Below are 18,559 nucleotides of genomic sequence, written 5' to 3'. Positions count from 1 at the left end.
AGCTTCAAGTTATATTTTGAATATAACACTTTTTTGGACACACTTAAAAGTTCTCATTCATACAAATTACAAATACCTGGATTTGCTTATAGATGACGCTGAGAATAACGTTAATGTGAAACTTAAGAGAAACCCGATGTCTCACTGTTAAGAAATGGCCCTGAATTTGCCTTCTGCTCCCCAGTGCTGAGCCTAATGTCCCCATAGTTTGTCTGGAGCGGGAGCTGGGAAGGTGCCCTGTAGTCAGAGGCGGGAGGAGGGAGCTGGTCCAGGAGGAGCATTGCTTGTCGTCATGGCAACCCGGGGAGCAGCAAACAGCTCTGCATACCCGACCACAGGCAACCTGAGGCGTCTATTGAAGGAGGTTGTGGTTGGGGACCCCAGCGGCAGGGACCCCCCCACACCAGGCCGTGGACACTGCACAGAGTCCCAGGAGCGCCGCGCCATGGAGAAGCTGGTACTGTGTGCACTCCACGCGCGTGGCTCCTGCACCCAGTGAACTCAGGGCTCCCAGCTCCGCGGGTGGCGGTAGAGGCGAGGGGGGTCTGCCAGGCTTTTGTTCTGGGGTTAAACTTCGAGAGTTTGGGGTTTAAAAGCGCTTTCATGAGCTTTTTATGGCAAGAGCTGCTGTCTCCCCCCCCCTTCCCCCCGCCGCCCCAGGCTTTCCCGGGCAGCACAAGGCAGTCCCGCCTATTGGGACACTGAATGTAAATGTGGGGACTTCAGGGGTCACTTCCTCCCAACCCAGTATCTTCACCCTGTCTTTATCCTGCTTACTCTCATTGCTAAGCAGACGCTGGTTGTCAGCGACTTAGACTCAAGACACTTGGTTGTCCCGCAGCGAGCATCACAGATATCTAGGTGTGGTTAAAGGTCACTTTTGTTGGCTGTTACCAGCTCTCACTAGTCCTTTGTGTTCGGGCAAAAGCAAATGTTTAGTTCCCTTGGAGAGGGAGAGAGAAGCGTAGGGCTAGGGGAGAGTAAGGGTTAGGTTAGGGTTAGACTGGGCTGCGGATAAAAGCCCCATTAGGTGGTTTCCAATCCTTTTTCCAGCAGGTGAGACGCAGAGAGCAAGAGGTGCATGCCAACCAGCTCCCTTTTCATGTGGTTTTACTCCTTTTAAATTTTAGGTTGTCTATTTGTGTTTCTTTGTGGCTGAGGATCCAACTTAGGGCTCTGTGAATGTAGGCAGGGAAGAACTGTACCAGTGACCCACACCCTAGCCCTATTTAGTTTCAGTGACTGTTTCAGAGTAAAAAAGAACCCAGGTGAATTGTATCTGTCTTCAAGGAAGATTGAATATGTATGTATTTATAATATATATATTCCATTTAACCATACCACATATAACTACATTACTATAAAAATCAATAAAATATGCAATTTGTTGTTAATAAATGTGAGTACATACTGAATGAAGAACAGTGTATATGGACAGCTCATCTACTTTGGCATTTTCTTCTCTGTAAAATTCTTGAGTTATTTTAGTTGACAAAATTGTTCACATTTATCAGAGGCACATGCAAGGTAAGTGCTCTACCACTGAGATACAGCCCCTGATTCACAAAAAGTATTGAAATTGTAGTGGTTGTGGAGCTAATTAAAGGACACATTTCCCCAAATGAGTATCTTTTTTGATTAATAGAACACAAATTCTGTTCCTACCTGGTTTCCAGAATACAATTCATTGTTACAAACTCTAGTCACTATCTTGCAGAATAGATGCCTTAATCTTATTACTTCCTAGTTGAAATTTTGTATCCTTCTCCTGACACCTCTCTCTATTGGGGTCAGCTTGAAGCCTCCAGGTGATTCCACTAGTTCATCATTTTTAGATTCTACTTATGAGGTCATGCAGAATTTCTCTGTAAATATTTACCTTGTTTAAAAGCTGCTCCTTTGTACCATGAGCATTTCGTTGTGGGAGGCATGTTAATATTTTTGGGTTTTTTTTTTGTATAATTTATATGCTATAAATACCTGGTGTTTCTAATAAGTCTGTCTCATCAAAGGTGATATTTGGTTCATTTTAATATTCTCAATGATCCTTCCATTTTCATTGTCTAAAGAACTAGAGACCACGAAGTGACAGGTGATGTGAATATTGGGAAAACCAATGACTGTTAATGCCGTATGATGTGAGCCCACCAACGCTTTCAAGTTTTATCTTGTAAGGATGCGCAACATACCTGCTAGCTTCATACTGTGTTCTTGTGCATTGTTAACTGTGGTTGCCTTAAAATTTCACTGCTATTTTCTTTGCCTCCAATTTTCTCTGGGTGTGGATCTATTGAAATTGAAGGATTTAAAATGATCAGGTGTGCTGTTTTAGTTTTGGGTGATACTGGGGGATCTAATCAAGGGCCTTGCACATTCTAGGCCTCTTACTACTGAGCTATGTCCTTACCCTTGGGTATTGTTTCTGTTTTTTTTTTTTTTTTCCCTTTGGAGGTAGCATCTTATACAGTATCCCAGGCTGGCTTCTGACTCCCTTTCTTCCTGCCTCAACCTCCAGCAAGCACCTCCATGCACAGCAAATGTTTCTTGTTTAACTTCAGCAGCACATCAAAAAAGTTAACTTGATATATGTCTTTTTAGCTATCAAATTTGCAAAGCTTTCAGTCCCCAAATGTTGTTGAAAATCATGTTAAGGGGCTGGCTCTGTGGGTAAAGGCACTGACTGCGATATCTGAGGATCTGAGCTCAATCTTCAGGACTCACATTGAGGAAGAGAACCAGTTTCTGTAGCTTCTCCCCTTATCCCGACATGTGTGCTGTGCCATGCATGCACAAATCAATCAATCAATATGAAACAATATTTTAAAAAATCATCTTATAAATTAATGAGTGAAAAAATAGGTTACAAAGGGAATACATTTCTATGAATATGATTGGAGTGCAAAATTAAAAACACACAACTAAGTATTGATACTGTCTCTGGCTACTGACATTAAGTAGGATTTTAATTTTTTCTTTATTTAAAAATTTTCTGTAATTGCTAGGTAAGTGGCTCATACCTTTAATCCTAGCAATCAGGAGGCAGAAGCAGGTGCATCTTTGAGTCTGAGGCCAGCCTGGTCTACAGAGTGAGTTCTAGGACAGCCAGGGCTATGTAGAGAGAGAGCCTGTCTTTTTACATTTTTCCTGTAATAAATTCATGTATATACAATTTTGTATCTAGAAAAAGGTCAGAGAATAATGTTTCTGGATTGACCACAGAGAAACACATCTGTAATGTCATTGTTTAGGCACTGAGGTAAAAAGGGGTTTAAGTTGTCTGCCAGCTTGGGCTACATCAGGAATCTTTGTCTCAAAAAAACCAAAATCAAGCAAGCACTAGAATCTCCCTTCTGGAAATCTGCACGTCGTGCTGAGACAAGGCAAGCATCCTTTGGTAGATGCTTTGTCTGTGTGGATGGGTCAGATCTCTGTAAACTACTCCCTGCTGCTCTTGCCACCTCCCTAGCTAAGCAAGCAGCTCCCGGTTTACAGAAACAGCAGGCAGAAGGTGGGAAATGTTTCCAGGTCAGTGTGAAGAACAAAGTCAAGACTGAAACAGAGGCAGGGCTCAGTCCTGTCGTCTACATGGCATCCTTCTCTCCTCAGTGCTATCACTGCCCCTAAGCCAAGGTTGACAGGGAGAAGATTTTGGCAGCCCTGGAGAATGATCATGAATACTGCAAAGGTGTGTTTCTATGGTTACGGACACGGAAGCCACATATAATGCATATGGTGTCAGGTTGCTGAAAAGTGATCTCACAGGACCTCACCTTCCCCAGGAGGGCAGGGCTCCTTGTCTGCCTGCCGCATGTCTGAGTGATGGAATTCATGAAGCCAGTCTCAGTATCAAGAGAAAAGATCCTGTGAACATGGCTATTTCGAGGAACTGCATCTTCTTGGCTGCTTAAAAGACTCCAGGCGGAAGCTCACCTGTTACATTTTCCCATTTTGTCAGGCTTAGCTGTTTCCTGGCTCAGGGCCAGCGCCAGTGTTTATTTACGCCTCTATGCTGTTTGCGTTTGGCTTTGTGTCTGTGGCCTTCAACAAACAGGCAAAAAAGGAGTGGAACAGCTCTAGGTTACTTTGTTTCCGAGTAAAAACCAGTGGCAGAACTCACGAGTAAATCATCTGCCAAGGATATTTTTATCCGCCAGACTGCGCCTCCTCCAGGGAAACCAGCCTGGAGACCAGTGGCTCCTCTTGTCGGCTCCAGTCAGGGCAGGTGGGTCCTGACGCTTCGCACCTGCGCTGCAGAGGACCGGGCGTTGACAGAATGCACGATTTTCTTCTACTTTCACCTCTCTGGAGAAAGTACTCAGAAAATGCAGTTAGAAAAGGGGTGGTATTAACACACTTGAGCAGTTCAGTTCCGTTTAGCAAACTCTTGGGAAGTACCTACTGTGTTTAAGTACAACAGACCCACTCAGGGAAGAGTGCTTCGTGCTTTCGTTTTCTTTTCTCCCTCCCTTCTGTTTTATTCATTTCTTCGTTCCCTTTTCCCTTTCTCTTTCTCCTCCCCTCCCCTCCTCTCTCTCCTCTCCTTTCCCCTGTTCTCCTTTCCTTCTTATTTGGCTTATTGTCTCATTTTCCATCTCTCCTTCTTCCCTCATTTGTCTCTTTCCCTCTTTCTCTTCCTTCACATACATTAAGTGCTCTGTGTGTGTGTGTCTGTATGTGTGTGTTGTGTGTGTGTGTGTGCACACACAGGATATTTTGCATGCCTATGTATTGGCCAGAGTCTGTCTGTCTGTCTCTCCCTGTGTCTGAAGGTTTACTTTGCATGTGTATATATTGACCATAGTATCTCTCTTCTCTGTGTCTGTGTCTCTGTGTGTGCAAGTTTCCTTTGCATGTGCATATATTGACCCGAGTCTCTGGATGTGTATGTGTGCACATTTATTTTGCATGGGCATGTGTTGACTAGGAGGTGTCTTTCCTCTATCATGCTCCACCTTGTATTTTGTGACTGGGTTTCTCAATGAACCTGTGGCTCAGCGATGACTTAGCTAGTCAAGCTGGTCTGAGGGCCTCTAGCGTCTTCCTGTCTCTTGCTGCTGCTGCTGCTGGGTTGGGCTCACAGGTGTGAGCCACTGCATGGAAGTTTTATTTTACATGGGTGCTGAGGATCTGAGTCTAGGTCCCCAGCCTGTGCAGCTGGCACTTTCCCCAGGGAGTCATGTCTGCAGCCCACACCGTTCTTAGAAGCCCTCGTCTGTCTTAAATTCCCCTTCGTGACTCCTGGGCGTCTCAGATAGTCACTATGTAATTAATGGTGTTGTCCTTCATTTAATTTTTGAACAAACAAGAAACAGTTGCAGCCCCTGTTGATATTTATGCCTGACTTGCAGTGAGATGGGTGGCCTGTCTCCAGGAGTGGTGCGGTACTTGTCAACCTCTGTGAGGCATCTCTCCAGAGTTAATACTCCATGTTGGCTCACTAGTGAAAGCTTGAGGTGAAACCTGTCCCAGAGAGGAACGGCATTATGATCAAATTCCCATGGGCCAGCATTGCTGCCCTGAGAGCGGATGTGCAGGGTCAGCTGTTGGGAAGCAGCTTCCAGGTGGGACCAGCAGAGTGAGACTCTAGGACATGGGCCGAGTCTTCTGAGAGCATCCACCACGGTACATGATCCTGGACTTTTGGACAGTGGAACACAATTTAGCAATTTTCCTCTTGGAAAGCTGTGGGCTGAGTGGGTCTCTAGCAGGCTTTCTGGGACCACCAGCCCAAATCATGACATGGAAACTTATGATTAATTACAAATGCTTGGCCTTAGCTCAGGCTTGTTTCTAGCTAGCTCTTTTTTTGTTTTAACTTAAACTAACCTATTTCTATTAATCTAAGTGCTGCCCCAGGCTCGTTTACCTCATCTACACACTGTCCATCCTGCTTTCCTGCTTCCTCCATGTCTGTCTGTCTGTGTGCCCCCCCTCCCCCGACACTGGCTGCCCTTTCCTCTCTGCCTGCCAGCTTCACCTGTCCTTCCTCTGCCTAGCTATTGGCCATTCAGCTTTTTATTAGACCAATCAGGTGCCTTAGGCAGGCAAGGTAAAAAAATAGCAACACGTATTTACATAGTTAAACAAATGCAGCATAAACAAAAGCAGAGCATCTTTACATAGTTAAACTAATATTCCACAATATGGTTCATCTCTGAACATTGATACCATAGGGTGTCCCACTGACTGTTCATTCATTAAGAAATAGAAATGTTTGGGGGGCACCCAGCCAGGGGGAGCGGGATCTGTCCCTGGTACATGGGCATGCTTTTGGGAATCTGGTGCCTGTGGTGTGACGCCTGTGCAACCTTGGTGCCGTGGGAAGGGGCTTGGATCTCCCTAGGCTCAGTGTGCTGGGCTTTGCTGACTCCCCATGGGAGACCTTGATTTGGGGGATGTGGGGATGGGAGGAGAGAGGAGGAGGGGATCTGTGGGTGGTATGTGGAGTGAGTAGAAAATTTATAATTTCTACTATAAAATTTATAATAAAGAAAAAAAAAGAACTAGAAATCAAGGCCTACCTCTGAGAAAGGTTGCTGAATGATAGTCTTTTCCAAGAGAGCCACCTCAGGAACTGCATGGGGACTGGAGATCACCAAAGAACAGACAGTGGCCTCTGTGTGCTAGAGAGACAAGGACAGCTATGAGGACAGGGGCCTCCTCTGTAGCCGGCAGCGGGGTCAGAAAGAGGCAGAGGGCAGAGCAAGTCCTGCCTGAAGACAGGGCCTCGTGAGGAGCTGAGGCCCAGTGGAGACAAGCAGAGGGCCCTGTGGAGGGAGGCAGCAGGGGATGATGCTGTAGCAGTGGCTGAGGATCAGATAGGGCTTTGAAGAACATCAGCGAGAGGGAAGCAAGGGTACCAAGTGATAAGAAAATATCCCCCGTCCGTGGGTGTCCTCTCCTGAAACACTAAGCCAATCAAGCAGAATAAATAAGCCCAGGTTTAATCCGAGCAGAGCATTCCTGGGTGGTCCCTGGGGAAGAAGAGAAACCAGGAGGGAAACCCACGAGGGGAAGTCCACGGGCCAGACCTCAAGTATTCTCAGGGGGTGGAGCCGCTGCTTGGCCGGCTTTCTTTTGGGCGGGGGCCTGGAGAGGGCAGCTCCAAGGGAGGGGCCGCTTGCCAGGGGCACTGAGGGAGGGCTTTGGAAAGGGCAGCTTCAGGAAGATCCCCAACACCAAGTCCCACAGCAAGCAGGACCACTTAGAATAAAGGCATAATAAGCACAGCTCCTCCAAGAAGGCCACGCCTCCAACAGTTCATCACCTGGGGACGAAGCGTGCAAACATATGAGCCTATGAGGGTCCTTCTTATTCAAAACACCACACTTCCTCTCTGTCTTAGTCAGGGTTCCTATTGCTACTGCTGTGACTGAAACACCATGACTAAAAAGCAAGTTGGGGAGAAAAGGGTTTATTTGACTTACACTTCCATATCCTGTTCATCACTGAAGGAAGTCAGGGAAGGAACTCCAACAGGGCGGGAACCTGGAGGCGGGAGCTGATGCAGAGGTCATGACGGGGTGCTGCTTACTGCCTTGCTTCCCCTAGCTTGCCCAGCCTGCTTTCTTATGGAACTCAGGACCACCAGCCTAGGGATGGCACTACCCACCATGGTCTGGTCCCTCCCCCATTGATCACTAATTGAGAAAAATGCCTTACAGCTGGATCTCATAGAGGCTTTTCCTTAGCTGAGGCTCCTTTGTCTCTGATGACCTAGCTTGTGTCAAGCTGACACACAAAAATCAGCCAATACACTCTCAATGGGAGGCATATATGGGATGAGAATAGTTTGGGGGGTCTTTGTAATCCCAAAGTTACAAATGAGCATGCAAACAGGGAGGAGGAGGAGGGAGGAGGACTTGGTCCTTGTGATCAGGGCTAATAGTCATCCCTTGGATGAGCTTTTACTTGCTATTAGGCTTTCCCCACCACAGTGTTGCTCCTACTAAAGGGGCCACTCTATCATGCCAATCAATGAGTGATGGCCATGAAGACAATTGACTTTTTACCAAACAATACAGAATGAATTCCCACCACCACCACCACCACCACCTTTTTTATTTTTATTCTTCTTTATTTATTTATTTCTGGTGAGGGAAATTTATGATCACGTGGGAACAAAGCTTTAGAAGTTCATGCATAATCCTGCTATTTTCTTCAGGTGTATAATCTGTGGATTAAAAGAGCCAGTTTGTAGACCTAGACCGGTTAGATTAACACACTGCTGTTAAGACAAGAAAGAGAGCCGTGAGAGGAATGTGCTCCAGTATTGGATTGCTGTTAGAAAGGCTGTGGAAATACTGGTCACTAAAACACACCTCTGCATGTGCAAGCTCCCAGGTGCTGTACCAGCTGCAACTTTTATTATGAAAATGATCTTGTTAATCAAAACAGTCATCTATGGGCTGGAGAGATGTCTCTGTAGTTAAGAGGGCTTGATGCTCTTACAAGACCAGAGTTCAGTCTGCAGCACCCACAACAGGGCAACTCACAAGCACCTGGAACTCCCAACCCCAAGAACTCTGACATACTATTCAGATGTCCACAGGTATGTTTACACATGAACACGTTCCCATACAGAGACACACATAGATAAAAAAAAAAAAATCAAACCAGACATCTATTGCTTAGTTTTCAGCTACTTTCACATTTGTGTACTCTCTCTCTCTCTTGAGACAGGATTTCATGTAGCCCAGGCTAGTCTTGGACTTATCATGTAGCTGAGGATATCCTTGAAGTCCTGATCCTCTTGCCTCTACCTCCCAAATGCTGGGCTTTCAGGTGGTGTGTGTGTGTGTGTGTGTGTGTGTGTGTGTGTGTGTGTGTGTGTGTGTACGTGTTTTGTGTTTTAAAACAGTTTTATTCTAAATACAACTCAGTAACCATTGCTCTTTTTAATTCATGTGGTGTTTTCCTTTTGTGAAAGTGTGAATTTACTGGTCACTTTTATTTCTAAGAGGTTCATGCCTTTTGAAGGATCACATTAAGAAATGAATAGTGGAATAAATTCAGGAAGTAATAAAAGGAACTTTTGAAACCTGAGGATAATTTAATTGGCATTTAAGGGAAAACAGTAGAGTGGCAGGCAGTAAATACTGACGGCTGCTGGAGGAGGAGGTGGATGAGAGGGAGAGAAAAAACCTTTCGAGTTGGAGGTCAGGGAAGTAGGCAGGCTCAGCTATGTAAATCTGTGAGAAACTGCCTTTAGGAGGTAGCATGGAGGAGGAGCATGAGAATGTGGTAGTGAAAGGGCAGACTTAAGATCTTGGCCAGTATATGAAATAGGGGACTAGAGGGGAAAGGAAGCCCTGCAGTTTGAATGAGAACTCAGGAAGGTGAGCAGGCTTAGCCAGGAGTGTTTAGAAGCCACTGCACCAGGGAGAGGCTTCTGCTATGCTCAAGGAATTTTTCACTTTGGGGATAATTATTCCTCCCATTTTCTTAGGAACAGCATTTTTTTAAAAAAAGAAGTAAATTTGGATTCTTCTGTTCAACATCCTAAATTTTGGCTGTAATGAACAAATTTTATTCACCATATAAAATGAATGCTCAAATCACTAAATATAAAACATTTGCTAATATAGACTTGTTTATAGGAATAATATCTTGATGATAAGTGTGGTTTACAAAATACTAATAGTTAAACTCGTAGTCTTTGGCCAAATAAACCAAATAAGTTTGCTTGATGTTTTTACCTCCTCAAAGTTACTAAATCCAGTCAAATTGATCTTGTTTTCCAACTTTCAATATTGTCAACCTTAAAGTATGCTCATATGTTTAATTTTTAACTTTATAAACATGAAAAAAAAACATTAGCCAGGAAAATGCAAATCCCCAGTGATATTCTAAAGCCTGTACACGTCAGAAGATAAATCTACACACCCACTAGCAGCGAGCATCTGAAATCTCCTTTCTCAAATGAATTCTTTTCTAGCTGGATTTTTTTCAGCACTGCATTGCTAGACAAAGATATTAAAACTCACCTCAGTATGCAGGCATGGCTGTGGGTTCATTGCTTGCTTGCTATTGGCTTTGATATTGCCAGATGCCTTTGAAGGGCCAAGTGGGAGGCAGTGTCTGCTTTATACATAGTTGTCTGTTGTTTCTGATTTTACCACACCAATGCCAGCCTTTTGACTTTTCTTAAAAAGTTAACTAATCAAGGAAAGGTATTGCTATTAGTTTTCTAGAGCTACAGTGAGAAAGTGACACACACTGGGCACTTTTGATCAACAGAAATCTGTTCTCTCCTAATTCTGAGAAGTCAGAAATCAAGGTATTGGCAAGAGCCAGGCTTTTTCTAGAAGCTCATTCTGTGTCTTTCTTTCCCTTGGCTTCCGATGGCCCCATATGAAGGTTGCACGCCGTTCTTCCTGTCCTGGTGCTACAGATGTTTCTAGGCTGGAAGCTGCATCATTCCAGCCACATGACTGTCTTCTCCCTGTGCCTTCTCATCTTCTTCCCTCTGTGCATGCCTGTTTTAATATTTCCTTTTTAGGATATTAATCACATTGAATTTGCACCCATCCTGATAACTTCATTATAATGTGGTTAAGTCTTCAAGATGTGTTTTCCAAATAGCCTGTAGTCCCGTGCTTTAGGAATTCAATGCATTTTTTTGAGGTGATAAATTCAGCCCAGAAGAATAATTAAGTTCATGACCTTCTTAGAAATTTCCTCCTTTGAATTTTTTTGCTTTAAAGTATGTTAAGAATTATTTTAAAAATTAAAAACCACAACCACAAAGCTGGAATGATAGTGCATACCTTCAATCCTGGTACTCAAGAGGCCAGCCCTGCACACAAAACTAGGCGTGGTGGTATATGCCTGCAATCCGACATGAGAGGTCAGCTCTATCCACTAGAAACAACCGTCACAGCAGTTTTTAAAACGATCTTTTCATAAACTTGCTGCAAACCTGCAGTTTTTCATGCATGAAATGGAACTATTATCATCTTCATAAGCTAGTAACAGAATGACAGTAGATATAAAATGTCCAGTCCTTAGTCAACATTATTCCCTTTCTCAAACGGGTTCACCGTGAAGCTTTGGGTTCAAGGAAAGCCCAGGCAGTGTGTTCCATAGGCACATATTTTCAAGAAATTAGCCAAAGAAGGGTGCTATGGATGGAGTGTTGGTGTCCCTTCAAAGTTTGTGTTGAATCTAATGCTCAATGTACTGGTATTAGGTGGAAACTTTGGGAAATGATCAGATCATAATGATGAGATTAGTATTCTTACAAAAGGCTTGAGGGAGTCTGTTAGTCCCTTCTGCTATTTCACCATCCAAGGATACAGCAACCAGTGCCATATATGGAGCAGAGTGAGTGTTTAGCAGACTCGGAATCTACCAGGAACTTGGATTCCACAGCTACTAGAACTAGAGAACTCTCTCTCTCTCTCTCTCCCTCTCCCTCTCCCTCTCCCTCTCCCTCCCTCCCTTCCTACCTTTCTTTCTCTCTCTTCTATATTCTTTGAGACAGGGTTTCTCTGTGTAGCTCTGGCTATCCTGAACTCGCTCTGTAGACCAGGCTGGCCTCAAGCTCAGAGGTTCACCCACCTCTGTCTCCCAAGTGCTGGGATTAAAGGCGTGCACCCTGACACCCCAACTCATTTGTAACATCTCTGACACTGACCAATATAAGAGATTTTCTTAGAGCAGCCCCAAAGGACTGAGGCCAATATACTGTCTCTCCCTATGCTGGCTTCCCCTTCCTTGTCTTCTCCGTGGAGTGGTCGAGTGATAGTGGTCACAGATCTTTCAGGTCCAACCAAAGGAAGAACATTTCATTTTGGGATGGTGGTATGTATTTAGATCATTAACATAAATGTATTTCCAGATGTGTTTCTGTCAGCACTCCACAATTCTGTTGTACTCACGCATCTGGAGATTTAATCTGAAGGACCATGGCCAAGGTCATATTCCTGTGACATTGTGTTCTTGTCCACAGCATCTATTTATTCTGTGAAAGACGGATTGTCTTAGTTAGGATTCCTGTTGCTGTGATGAAACGCCATGACCAAAGCAACTTGGGGAGGAAAGGGTTTATCTGGCTCACACTTCCATGTCATTGTTCATCATTGGAGGAAGTCAGGTCAGGAACTCAAGCAGGGCAGGAACCTGGAGTCAAGATCTGGTGCAGAAGTCCTGGAGGTGTGCTGCTTATTGGCTTGCTCCTCATGGTTTTCTCAGCATATGCTTTCTTATGGAACCCAGAACTACCAGCCCAGGGCTGGCTCCACCCACAATGGGATAGACTCTCCCTAATCAATCACCAACCTGATCTTAAGGAAAGCCTTTTCTCAATTGAGGTTTTCTCTTCTCAGATGAGTTTAGCTTGTGCCAAGTTGACATCAAACAATTCAGCACACAGACTAACTTTTTTTTATTATATAACTATCTTTTGAGGATTTCATACATGTATACAATGAAATATGATCATATTCACTCCCCATTTGCCCTTACAATTTCTTCTACATTCCTTCAACATGTACCCCTCATGCATCATGTCTTCTTCCTTTTTAGATTGGTTTCTATTATTTTTAATTGTGTGTGTGTGTGTGTGTGTGTGTGTGTGTGTGTGTGTGTGTGTGCTGAGAACTGAACTTGGTTCCTCTGCATGACAAGTGTGTACCCTTAACTGCTGATCCAGCTCTCCGACCCTTCTTTTCCTTTTCTATAACTCACCAAATCCAATTAGTGTTGGCCGTGTGTACACGGGTATGGGTCCCTCCATTGGAGCCTGGGAAACCTACCAGTGGCTGCACTTTCAAAGAAGAATGTTCCTCCTCCCTCTAGTAGCCATCAGCTGCCAACAGCTCCTCAGGGAAGGATGGGGCCTGGAGAGCACTCCTCCTCTATGCTAGAATCTTGGCTAGCTCAATCTTGTGTAGGTCTTATGCTGATAACCACCATAGCTTCGAGTTCATGAGTGTGACGGCCATTTAGAGAGACTGGTTTCTGAGCAGTTTATGGGCAACACTTTGAGTTGTTAGATGTGACCAGACGAGTGGAAGATTGGATTCGCATTGATCAAAATTGGAATTTTCCTTCCTTTAAGACTGTTTTTATGATTTGTTTTTAATAATCTGATGCATGTTTGTCTGTGTATGGGTATGAGAGTGCAGGCACATGCAGAGGCTGGCGGAGAGTGTTGGATCCCTTAGAGCTCCAGCTACCAAAAGTGGTCCTCTGTGAGAGCAGTATGTGCTCTTAAGCTCCGAGACATCTCCTAGCTCCAAGACTATTCCTGATAATGTGACTACATCATCACAGACATGCTACTATGGGTTGAATGCGGTTTTCATGAGTCCCCTAAAGCTTATGAGCTGGAAACTTGGTCGCCAGCGGGGCAGTGTTAAGGTGGTGGAACCTTTGAGAAGTGAGGTCTAGAGAAAGCTAAACATGAGGGACTGAGTTCAGTCCCAGCACCCCTGGAAAAATCAGGCATGGAGACACTCACTGGTCATCTTAGTTCTGAGGAGGCAGAGGTGAGGGGTCTCTTGGCTGGTCAGCCTAGCCCAGTCAATGAACTACAGATCAATAGGAAACCCTGCCTAAAAAAAAAAAAAAAAAAAAAAGAAAAAGAAAAAAGAAAAAAGAAAAAAGAAAGAAAAAAAATAGTAGAACAATTGAACAAGACACGGAACACAACCTCTGGCCTCTACAGGCACACATGAGTGTGCGCACACACATCCCCACATGTGTATGCACCTGTACAAACAAAAAATAAAGAAACGAATGATGAGAGTCTTAATTTTTGCAAAGGTTTATCCTTCTCCCTGGGAAGACCAGCATGTCAAGCGGTCCTGAAAGCCCTAAGAAGCTGAAACTAACTCAGCACAAAACGCCCATGATTTTAGTGGTGTGAAAGCATGGGAGGATCGCTGTGGTGAAGCCTCAAACCGGCCTCCACCAGTGGCTCCGGGTCTTCTCTGTGAAGCTTCATGCCTGTGCTCTCCTGATCGCGGTCCTCCAGCCTGCATGCATCCCGGTTCCCAGCAGCCCCTGTGTGATGGACAGCTGCTGCTGCTGAAGGTGAATTATGGCAGAGAACCCAGGCAGCTGTTCTCAGTGACCCCTAAGCACGCAGCCAGCCAGCCGTGTGACAGAAGAAAATTGACGGGCAACTGCAGTAATGGCAGCAGACAGACAATTAGGTGAGCAGCCATTTGAATGCTGTCCTGGAGCCGGAAGGAAGAGGTGGACCAGGAGCTCTCAGACTGAGGTCTGTCACAGTCAACCTAGTGCAGTGTCCTTGCCCGTTGAAGCTTCTGCACGGGAAATACTGTCCCCCTGTGGCATGACTCCTTGGCAGGTAGTGAGATCACGCTGCTTTCCCTGTTACACCAGGTTGCGATCTTGCGTAGCTGCTGCGCCAGGCATTAGGTAACCTGTTGTATTTGAGATGTGCAGCCAGTCGTTTATAACAGGGCTCTAATATTTCGTGTGTGTGCCTCATGGCGTGGTTCTTTCACCAAGGTCTCAGTGTAAGCCTACATTTCTGTAGCCTGCTTTTTGCTCCATTTGGGACCTGTCTAGAAATGTCAATGTAACTGATGATTTGAACGGCAGAGTTTATTTTGGAAGAAAGTTATCTTTGGGGGTGGAGGGAATCTTAGACATGTCACTAGACATAAGAGGTAGGAGCTGAGGGGGTGGCATGCTGAAAGATGAAGAATGGCTTCCCGAAGTTCTTTGGGGGCTGGGCTGTGGTGGCTGAATGGTGGGGTGCTAGAGAAGAGATGTGGGCACAGGATACGAAGGGCAGTTTGGGCTTAGTGTGTGAGTGATAGGAGACACAGGAGAAGATCCCCCAGGGCAGAAGTGAGCAGGAGACAGCCCGAGGGTGGAGGCACTGGACAGTGGACCTTGTCTTCTCCCTTTGGACTTCTGGGGAGATTCCTTCCTTACAAGTCCCTTTGTCATTTTGTGGGATTTGAGCCATGGGCTGTGTTGTGTACCTGGCACCCTCAGATGAAGTACATGAGAGAGGGAGGCGATCTTGAGTCTCTCAGTCTCTGGGGTCTGCTCTTGTTTTAGGAAGGGACTAGTGTAGCTTTCAGGAAGTCCAGCAGGAGAACCGTAGGGCTGACTCACAGACACAGCATTCTGTGGAGCCTGACTACACACAGCAAGGCCGATGGATCCCAGAGTCACCCAGGAGGAAATCTGTTTTCACAGTTGTGTTTCTACTTCACAGGGGTTGTTTCCTGAAGATGGTCTGCAGGATTCACTTTGGGTCCTCCCACTACTTGGGAAACAAACACCTGTTTGTGTCCATCCCACTACTGAGCATCCTAGGCTAATAAAAATCCTTATGATGCAATCTTTTCATGACTCCAAATGCTATGCATTCTATGTTGTTGTATTTACGATCGATAGTACAGGGGCCAGAGTATTTGATTTTCTTTTTGCTCAGAGAATTGATTTCAGAGCCTTTGTGTATATCATTTTTGCCTAGGCTCATGTAGACCCAGAGAGTTAAAAATGAAAAACTACCCAGTCAATCCATTTATCTTGAAAATGTGTTCCACCTGCTTAAAGAGAAAATTTAGAGCATAATAAAGACACAGGGTATTTAACTCCTTCCCTAAAATGCGCTGGCATCTGCCTCGTGATCGCACTTGTTCATTAACTTCATGATGGTTTGGGAATCTAATTTTGTCCTAGCTGAAATCTGTGCATTTCTCGTGTAAAGCTAAGCCTGCACACACAGGGCTCACCCACGAAGAAGGGGTACTACAGGCCCTGTGGAGGACATTCATCATGCCCTGTGTTTGTGACATTCTATTGCCTGGCCATTGAATTACATCTAATACCTGCAGAAATGCTTTTTAGGGTGCTAATGAATAGCAGAAATAGATTTCCACTTCTCAAAAAAGGAGCTTCGGTGTTTCTGGGACTAATTAAAGTACCTGGAGGAGTAAGTGGGTCATAGCCTAGTCATCTCCATACGCCACTGGCTTGGAATGGAGAAAGCTGCTTAAGCTTCACTGTGGGGCTTTTAATTATGTCTTGGTAACTACGCAGATGTACACCTTGTGAACTAATGTTTTAAACCTTATTATAAAGATTTAAAAAAGGTTAATAACACATATTTTCATCCTCTTGACCTCCTTTTAGTCTTAGGAAATGATAGCATGGCTGAGAGTGGATACCAGTGCCTTCTCAGGTCTTCACGACATCCGTTGCATCTGCATAGCTCCATTTCAGGGGAATCCCCTGGATAGAAATGTGTTCTTGTAGTGGGTTTCCTTTCTTTCAGTTTTTTTGTGTATATGTATATGTTCATGTTCATGTGGGTGCACATGTATGTCTATGTGTGTGCATGTTTGTCTGAGTGAACATGCATTTGTGTGTTGATATTCATGTGTGTGTGTTGTGTGTTAGGGGATGTGAGCAGAGAGGATGGGAGAGTGCATCTTGAGCTCCATTTTCCTATTGGTGAATGCTTTCCTCCATCTGCATGAACACCTCTGTACTTTGAGTTGTGCATTATGGCTGACAAGCAGATCCCAAGTGTCTTGTGACAATAGGAAACCCCTGGGCCAAGAGAGAAGAGACACATCATCTGTTGCCCATATTTTTGCTTTGAAGAGTTCGTGGTGAACCTAAAAACTATGTTTAGATTGTACTGTATGTTATAGTAATTACTTCATATTGAATTCTAGACCCTGGTGATGGAAATGTCATGTGTGAGCAAGGATTATTTCAGCTGCAAGATGTAGAAAACAAGTAAAGCAGGGATATTAGGGCCAGGGTGGTTCCATGGCATCAGAGCACAGGTGTTGGTAACTCTGAGGAAGGGGGAAGATCCAGGACTGCCAAGAAAAGGGAGCCACTCATCTCTGTCCTTGCAATGTGTTTCTTCTTGCACTTCCTTATGCATAATGCTTTATTTGTGTCCATATTTTTTTCTGTGGGCAGAGATGGCCAACTCCTAACTTAATGAGCTCTCATGTTCATAGTCACTGAGAAGTTGGATTTTCTCTTAATTTCAATTCTGAATTCCAGGGACTGGTCTAGCCTGGTCACATGTTTTCCTCTGATCTATTCAGATTTGTGGGGTGAGAGGCCTGGTTACGATACTCTGCAACCTCTGGTGGGAAAGTCTGAAGAAGAAAAGTGGAGCACAGAATTCTGGCTGGCACACCCATTGTTGTGGCTTGAATGGGAACGGTCCCCAAAGGCTCATATGTTAGAATGCTTGGTCTCCAGTTAGTGGAACTGTTTGGGAAGAATTAGGAGGCGTGGCCCTATTGGAGGAGGTGTGTCATGGGGGGGTGGGCTTTGAGGTTCAAAAGCCTTTGCCATGCCAGTCTTTCTTTCTCTCTGCCTACAACCTTTGTATCAAGTGTGAGCTCCTGGCTACTGCTCTGGTGTCAGGCCGGCCTGCTTGCTGATTTGCTTCCCACCATCATGGTAATGAACTAATTTTCTGAAACTGTAAGCCAGTCCCCAATTAAATGCTTTCTTTTAAATGTTGCCCTGGTCATGGTGTCTCCTCACAGCAATAGAACAGTGACTATGATGCCCATTGACACTAGTTTCATTTAGGGTGGCTGGGAGAGATGGCTCAGAGGTTAAGAGCACTGTCTGCTCTTCCAGGGGACCTGAGTTTGATTTCCAGTATCCACATGACAGTTCACAATCATCTACAACTCCAGTTCCAGGGATTCCCTCTTCTGGCCACCTTGGGTACTAAGCATATGCAAGATTCACAGAAACGCATGCAAGCAAAGCATATATAAAGTGAAGATACTATTTTCATTCAGGTGCACATCTTGATGTTGACAGAAGAGTATGAATTCCCTACTTGCTAGTGCCTACCAAACACTGTCCATAGGAAACAATTCCCTGGATGATGTTCTAGACCATTCCCTGTCAGGGTCAGTGTTCTGGTGCTGTAAAACATAACATATATTTTAGTTTCAGGAGGTTATGATCTGACATGGGTCTCATGGGGCTAAGACTGGGCCTGCAAGAGCTGTACAAGTCCTCCTGGATGCTCAGGGGAGGATCTAGTCCCTGTTTTTTTTTTTCCAGTGTCTAGAGGCCACTGTATTCCCTGACTCCCAGCAAAGTCGGCAGCCTTGTATCATCTTTGATTATGCTTCTCAGTGCATCTTTCACTGACCCCCTTTTCCTGCCCCCCTCTTTCTATTATAAGGATGCCCATAATTGCACTGAGCTCATCTGGGTAGTCTAGAGCATTCTTTTAATGTTGACACCAGTTGATTACCAGCTTTACTTCCACCTGCAACTTAAATTCTCTCTTTCTTTCTTTCTTTCTTTCTTTCTTTCTTTCTTTCTTTCTTTCTCTCTTTTTTTTAAAGATTTATTTATTCATTATGTATACAGAAGAGGGCGCCAGATCTCATTACAGATGGTTGTGAGCCACCATGTGGTTGCTGGGAATTGAACTCAGGACCTCTGGAAGAACAGTCGATGCTCTTAACCTCTGAGCTATCTCTCCAGCCCAAAATTCTCCCTTTCTATGTGAGGGAATGTATCTGCAGGTGCTGGGAGTTAAGACATCATACTCTCGGAAGGT

General features: G+C 44.8%; 1 protein-coding gene across 1 annotated transcript in view; it reads left to right on the top strand.

Moving 5' to 3' along the window:
• Window positions 1-328: 328 nt before the first annotated feature.
• The window catches only part of Dnah5 (dynein axonemal heavy chain 5), a 289,991-nt gene continuing 271,760 nt past the window's right edge, over window positions 329-18,559 (top strand). Inside the window, exon 1 of the mRNA XM_076551699.1 lies at window positions 329-457. Within this exon, the coding sequence (XP_076407814.1) occupies window positions 446-457 (12 nt within the window). The 5' untranslated portion in view covers window positions 329-445. The remainder of the gene's footprint in view (window positions 458-18,559) is intronic.

Source organism: Peromyscus maniculatus, chromosome 15, assembly GCF_049852395.1.
Source record: "Peromyscus maniculatus bairdii isolate BWxNUB_F1_BW_parent chromosome 15, HU_Pman_BW_mat_3.1, whole genome shotgun sequence".
NCBI classification, from domain to species: domain Eukaryota; kingdom Metazoa; phylum Chordata; class Mammalia; order Rodentia; family Cricetidae; genus Peromyscus; species Peromyscus maniculatus.
Note: the sequence above shows the minus strand (reverse complement) of the source record. Positions and strands in the feature narration are given on the sequence as shown.